Source organism: Octopus bimaculoides, chromosome 2, assembly GCF_001194135.2.
Source record: "Octopus bimaculoides isolate UCB-OBI-ISO-001 chromosome 2, ASM119413v2, whole genome shotgun sequence".
Classification (NCBI taxonomy): domain Eukaryota; kingdom Metazoa; phylum Mollusca; class Cephalopoda; order Octopoda; family Octopodidae; genus Octopus; species Octopus bimaculoides.
In genome coordinates, this window is record NC_068982.1 from 41,529,894 (window position 1) to 41,537,686 (window position 7,793).

The window sequence follows — 7,793 nt, forward strand, 5'->3', positions numbered from 1 at the left end:
GACACGTAAAAGCACCCACTACACTCTCTGAGTGGTTGGCGTTAGGAAGGGCATCCAGCTGTAGAAACTCTGCCAAATTAGATTGGAGCCTGGTGTTGCCATCCGGTTTCACCAGTCCTCAGTCAAATCGTCCAACCCATGCTAGCATGGAAAGCGGACGTTAAACGATGATGATGATATATACATACACACACACACATATATATATCTTAGTTTTATCCTAATTGATTTGACATTGTTACTCTATGTTTAAATTGCCTCTCTATACATGCGTATGTCTTGAGTGTATTAGTTAACAAGACTTTTCATAATTTATTGCAGCACTTGCTATAATGTTGGTGACCACATTGATCCCTCAACCTGTCGTGTCCTAGATAACATGAAGGCTCGTAACTTTGCTGTCAGTGGAAGCCGAAGAGTAGCTGCTGTGGTAAGTGGTCGTTATTACATTGGGATGACCTTTATTATTGACGACCTTAGCAGAAAATATTAAACAACATATTTAATGATTTAATGATCTTAAGACTGTCATTAAAAAAAAGAAAATTAAAATATTTTTTTTATATTATATTGTTCATAGAGAAATCATTATGAACATAGAATTGGAAGTGATTCTATATGTCTTGTGTAATAGTTCTGTTTTGATAGTTGAAAGATGTGTGTGCATGTTTTATATTTAAAACAAATTTTTATGTTGTTGGCCTGGTGGAAGACCTTTCGAGACTACTCGGATTGATGTACTCAAGAAGACTCATCCTCCACAGCAGAAGTGAAGTGTTACTGCTACTCTCCCTGCTGAAGAGGATTGGCCTGCAAGAACCCTGTGCTGGCACCATGCTAAAAGCACTTGTGCTGGCATCATGTAATAGTGCCCATGCTGGCACCATGTAAAAGCACCCATGCCAGTGCTATGTAAAAAGAACTCAGCACACTCTGTAAAGTGGTTGGCATTAGGAAGTCCTTTCAGCTGTAGAAACTAAGCCAAATCAAACTGGAGATTGGTCAGCTTGTCAGCTCTGATCAAACTGTCCAACTCATGCCAGCATGGAAAACAGATGATGAGGAGGATGATGATGATGTAAGGTTATGCCATAGTGTTTGTGCTGTGTTCTTGCACAAGTTTACATTCCTTTCCTCCTCTTATTCAGCTTTAATTCAGAACAATGTGAATAACTAAGCATTGCATTTGACAGAGTAATCTGAATGCTAAAGGGCTAATCGTATATAATCTTATAGCTTTGCACTTTTGATGATGTGATCATTTGTTTTTAGAATGATGTGATTGATTGTTTTTAGAATGACATTGTAGAGTAGGTATGTGAGGCTGAATCTGGCTGGTTTGGACATAAAACAGGTAGAAATATGAGCCAGATATGGCCAGTTTGAATTTACTACCAACCTGTATTACTGATTAATACTACAAAAATCAGTCAGTTATAAATTACTGTCAAATCTGTGCCAGCCAGGCTATCTTGGAAAACACTATGGTGACCGATAACAGGGAGTGGGTGATTTGATATGATTAGTGTCTCTCCAGTAACAATGTCTTATTTTCTATTCAGTCTTGCTTATTTATGATTGTTTGAGATTTGTCATCTGATACTCATTAAAGTGCTAGTTTAATGGCTAAACTGTCAACAGTTCAAATTATGTCACTGAAGCTGAGCATTGTTCCCTGGTAATATACACATAACTCATATTCTTGGATTAGATTGACCCTAGTATGCAACCGGTACTGGATCTTTTTTAAAACGGGGGCCACATTTTTCATTAATGTTTTACGTAGTGTTTTTGGTACCGAAAGACTTTCAAACTTCGTATACTTATCTATTTTGTGTTATAGAACAGAAAAATATTTTTGTATCCGAATTTATTTCATGTAAAAAATTGTCTTATTTCGATAATTTCAACCAATCACTGACAAGTATTCAGTTGTTTACATTTATTCCTTTGGCTCATTAAACGATGTAAAGCGTATTTAATCTTCATACCTTCGTTTTATTTGCTTTTTTCATTTTAAATTTGCTTTAACCCTAACCCTAACTCTAACTCTAACCCTAACCCTAACCCTAGGGTTAGGGTTAGGGTTAGGGTTAATTGTTTCAGAATCGTTTGTTTATGTAGTCGGCACTTAATGTATATCGGCTGAATGGACGTCAGTGATTGGTTGAAATTACAGAAATACGACAACTTTAACATGGAATAATTTATGGATTTCTTTTTTTTTTAAGAAGACTAAGAGAAAAAGATGTTTTATATGACACATTCTACCAGTGTTCCAAGTTTCAAAGTGTTTCGTTAATGAAAAATGTGGCCCCCGTTTTAAAAAAGATCCGCGGTACTTAATTTATCAACCCCGAAAGGATGAAAGGTAAAGGGACAGGCTCAACTAGTTATGGTCAAGCAACTGACAAGCAAATTTGCTATTGAGTAGAATATTTGAGTAGAATATTGAGTAGAATATTTGTTGTAGCCCATCTTTTACCCCAAAATAAAACGTAACTGATAACACTTCCAATCAGTTAAGATCAGAAGCCATGAGAACCACTGCCTGGTAATCAGGGCATTTATTACTGTATCAGGACATTTACTACTACATCAGAGTATTCATTGTCATCGTCATCGTCATCGTCATCGTCATCGTCATCATCATCATAATAATAATAATAATACAGCAAGGTGATGGATTAGCAGAGTCAAGAGAATGTTGGATAGCATTCTTTGCTGTTTGTTCCAGCTCATTATATTCAGAGTTTCAATCCTGCTGGGGTCAACTTTACTTTTTGTCTTTCTGGGGTTGATAAAGTACCAGTTAAATACTGGGGTTGGTATAAGTGAATAACCTTTCCACTCCAAATTTATGACCCTGTACTTATCTGTTTTTCCGCTTACTTGTTTCATCCATTAGACTGGCCATTCTGGAGTACTGCCTTGAAGAATTTTATTCAAATGCCCCTACCCTTGTACTTTTTAGAGCCTGGTACTTACTCTGTTAGTTTCCTTTTTTCAAACTGCTAAGTTATGGTCACGTAAACACACCAGCACTAACTGTCAAACAGTGGTGGATAACAAACAAAGAGACACACACACACATACAACAGGCTTCTTTCAATTTCCATCTACCAAATCAACTCACAAGGCTTTGGTCATCCCAAAGCTGTGGTAGAAGACACTTGCCCAAGGTGTCATGTTGTGGAATTGAACCTGGAACCAAAAGGTTGGGAAGCAAACTTTCCACCACACAGCCATGCTTGTGCCTACGTTAGGAATTATTATTAAAGACAACCTTTAAAGCCTAAAAACCAACCAGTCTTTCTGTCAATATCTGTGTGTGTTTGAGAGAGAGAGAGAGAGAGGGGTGGGGGGAGAAAGAGTGATTGACTGAAAAAAAAAAAAGAACTCCAAAGAATGCCATTTTAAAGCATTATTTTTAAAACAGTATTTTTATAAAAATTGTTTCTTTCATTGGCAGTTATTCTCCTCCCGACGCCGTTGTCGTGTGTTTTTGCTCGACGCTGAAGATGATGAAGACGATGACACAATGTTTGATTCTAGCTGCAACGAAGCTTCTGCGAATGAATGCAAAACGGTTGATAAAAGTGAGAGCGAAGCATGGACATCAGCTGCAGAAGCTCCTGAACCAAGCACTGCTGAGGGTGATTCTCTAGCTGCAGATGATGAAGACAAGGAGAACACTAGTGTTATGGAAACAGAATAATGAATAATAGTTCTGTAGAAAGGTGTACATATTAATGTAATTGAGACTGATTTGAGATGATGGCAATTTATCAATGCCATGGAATAAAGCAAAATTATTTTATATAAATCTCTTGTAACTACTCTTTTTGTTACCAACTTTCTTTGTTATTGAGTTATATCTGGATGAATTAGCACAGTTGCGAATTAATCTGCTGGCCATAATTTTACTGACAGTTCATATTCTATCACTTGTGTCATTCTGCATCCTTGGAAGAAATACTTAAATCTTCATGACTTAGTTATTCTAATTATGAATATAGCTGTGGTGTGCACCAAGGTTTAGTTATATCTCTTATACTATTTATTGTTGTTTTGTCTTTACTACATCTACTTTTCCATGCTTGTATGGGTGAGATAGAATTTGTCAGACAGAGGCAGATTTTCTATGACCGACGCCCTTCCTGTTGCAAACCCATGTTTCCAAGCAAGGTAATAATTCCTCATGACCAGACATGTTTATGCAGAAAATTGCAAATGAAGGATACTATATATATATATATATATATATATATTTATATACACACATACACACATATGACAGGCTTTGTCTTTTAGTTTCTGTTTAGCAAATCCACTCACAAGGATTTGGTCGGCCCAGAGTTATAGTAGAAGACACTGCCCAAGGTGTCATGTAGTGAGACTGAATACAGAACCATGTGGTTGCACCTCCTCCATCTATTATTATTTAAAATAATATGTTCACTATGAACTTCTTGTAATGCATGCATAATGGTATGCAGTAATCGGCCATTGTTAGTTGAAGCATACCTACAATGAATTTCTTTCCTCAAAACTTTCAGAAACATAGATATATTGTAATGAAATTTTCTACAAATGCACTTTGGATGGTGTAGATTCAGATTATATTGGAATTTGTTATGATTATAAATGTTTTGATAAAATAATGTGATGAGTGCCAGTATATATGTGTGCTATCCCACTAGTTTTATTTCCTTATTAAATTCTGATATAATCGTATTCTACACACTCCGAATGGTATTTGTTGAAATTGTCATTTAGAAATACCCATTTTTCCAAAAGTTAGGAAGAAAGAAAGCCAACCTATGTGAATTTTCTGAATCTACTATCTCTGCCTGCCCTGAAAACATTTTTTCACAACAAATCCAGATATAATGAAAATCTACACCATCCAAGGCATATTTGTAGAAAATTTCATTCAAAAATATTAATTTTCCTGGAAGTTATGAGGAAACTAAATCGATGGAGCATATTTGTGTATATATGCCCATTGCTTTAGCATAAGTAATACTAACATTACATTGCTATTATATACCTACATATCACTTTGTTTCGCTTCATTTTCTTTAGTATGTAACAATATTTGATTGCATAACTATTTGTTATATATAAACAAAGAATATACTTTCGTTTGCTTTGCATCAAATGGTGAATGGGATGGGCTTAATTTTTGACGACGCATAAACTTAAATAAAATAACTGTATTTACGGTGATACTGCGCTTAGTAACAAACACTAACAACTGTATTAAAATTGCATGATAGCGTGTGTTATATTAAAATTTATTGGCAGTATTTAGGTAGTAATTTTTCATTGCTTTATAAATGCTCGTTCTTTTAGCATAATTGCATTTCATCTTATAGCCCTACTTTGTTTTCCATTATTGATGTTAGTGCTTCATTCATGTTACATTCTTACCAGCATTCTTCCCACATGCATGCCATGTGTATACTTACACTATAGGACTATGTGACAACGATATCAAACCAATGTAAAAAAAACAGGCTTAGACATAGCGTTTTGCATTAGTGTGTGTGTGTGTGTATGTATATATATATATATATAATTGTTAAGACAACAAACGTTAAGGCAAGGCAAACATCTTAAGTCATATACATTATTATTATTGGAAAAAATTCAAAGCCTTACAACTGTTTCTGTGATATCCCAGAGTATGGGATATTCCGTCATCAGAGACAAATACGGAAAATGAGAAGGGTGTAGATTAATGAAATGACGATAAAGAGGACAGGGATAAAGGAATAAGGAGATGAAGAGAGAGAAGAAAAAGAAAGCATAAAAGTTCACAGTTCAACTTTCCGATGTTGTAGAAGTATGTCCTCAGGTGCAATCTTGCATAGATCCATGTGGGCTAAAGTCCTGTTATTGTGAACATCCAGAAAAAAGACGCGAACATATCAACGTTCAGTAACGGAATGGTAAAAAGAAAGAAAAGTAAATAAATAGAAAGAGAGGTAGAGTGAGTGGGGAAGTTAAGGATTGGCTGTAGGATAAAGTAAGGTATATAAGCCTATAGTGTCTAAGAATATATTGTACGAAGATAGCCAGGAAGATAAGAGAGAGGTTGAGGAGGTAAAGGAAGATAATGTAAAAAAATAAACAAAATAGAGCAAAATGAAGGGAATTTAAAGAGAATAGTAGGTGCCAGTGGTATTCTTCTAGTCTATAGGGGTTGGGGAGGAAATCTAGTAGTAAATGCTTGTGTCCGTTCTGGCTAAGGTCAGTGGCTGTAGAATTATTTTTAGCAATAGGGTTATGGGTTTGTAGGTAGTCGAGAATAGAGGGACTAACTAAATGTTAAATTATTTAGGAGTCGGAGTTAGAATTAAACATTAGGGGATTTATTGGGTTATGGTTTAAAAATAAATTAAAGATAGATGAAAGAATTAATATTTATGTTATAAAGTGATGAGGTAAGGTATATAGAAGAGATATAAGAGATAAGGTAGATAAGAAGAAATATGGAGATATGGGAGAGATAGCGATATATGGAGGTTTGTATGTGGGTGTTATTCGTGGGGAGTGAACTTACATTTAGGTTTATGAAAGAATTTAAGAGTGCGGAAGAATATGTGCTTACACGTAGCGAAGGCATCGTTGTGTTTATTAAGCAGTTGTAGTGAGTTATGGGTTAAAATTTTGAGGGCTTCTTTTAAGCAGAGTCCACAAATGGGGTGTTGGCCCTAGTATTAGTATTAGTGTCCGTAGATCGAGTGTTATTCATGTAGGTGCTATGTGGGCGAGATTGCCTGGTCATAGTAAGAGGGTTTGCCTAGAGCTAAGTTTCGAGAGGTGTTCCTTAAGTCTAGTGTTGGCTATAAATCTAATCTTCTGGGAGAAACCACTAGCAGCTAGAGCTTGGTTATAGTAATTAGCGTAGTTATTGAAGATTTCCTCAGTGGCGGATACATCGGATATTCTGATGGATATGCCTTTAATTATGCTCTCGAAAGTAGATTTATGGTGGCTAGATTCTGTGTAGATTCTATACTATACTATAGAAAGTATAGTGAAGAGTTTAAATCTAATGTAACATCTAGAAACTTTGCCGTCCTGTAAGAGTTTTCCAAAGAGATAGATAGGTTGAAGTTCGCAAAAAATTTATGTAAGCGTTTTCTAGTTTTTTCTAACGCAGATTTTGTTAGGCCAGTTGTAATTAACAATACATCATCTCTATATAAACCTCCTTTGATGTGGGGGAATTGTGTGCGGAGCTGTTGACAAGATCCGTGACCTGAGCGGATAAGTCCATGCTTATATCAAAGAAGTTGCTTCTGTTCGTATTGAGGTTAGCGCGGGACCAAAGCTTATTATCGAAGGATATGAAGGTCTGCCTGGCAGATAGAATTACATCAATTTCTAAGGAGGTTATGTTGGTTAGGTTTTTAACTAAAGTAAGGGCGTTTTTAAGGAAGATAGGTGAGATAGAGGTGTAGTAACTGGAGCACCGCCTTTAGTCGAGCAAATCGACCCCAGGACTTATTCTTTGTAAGCCTAGTACTTATTCTATCTGTCTCTTTTGCCGAACCGCTAAGTTACAGGGATGTAAACACACCAGCATCGGTTGTCAAGCGATGTTGGAGAGACACACACACACACACACACACATACGACGGGCTTCTTTCAGTTTCCGTCTACCAAATCCACTCACAAGGCTTTGGTCGGCCCGAGGCTATAGTAGAAGACATTTGCCCAAGGTGCCACGCAGTGGGAATGAACCCGGGACCATCACACAGCCACTCCTGCGCCTATAT

The 7,793-nt window shown here is 36.3% G+C and overlaps 1 protein-coding gene across 2 annotated transcripts in view; it reads left to right on the forward strand.

Moving 5' to 3' along the window:
* The window catches only part of LOC106884231 (anaphase-promoting complex subunit 4), a 96,100-nt gene extending 92,261 nt beyond the window's left edge, over positions 1-3,839 (forward strand). For both annotated transcript variants that reach the window (XM_014935494.2, XM_052976733.1), the window contains exons 25-26: positions 322-430; positions 3,473-3,839. In XM_014935494.2, coding sequence (XP_014790980.1) covers positions 322-430; positions 3,473-3,718 — 355 coding nt within the window. In that variant the 3' untranslated portion in view covers positions 3,719-3,839. The remainder of the gene's footprint in view (positions 1-321; positions 431-3,472) is intronic.
* Positions 3,840-7,793: the final 3,954 nt, after the last annotated feature.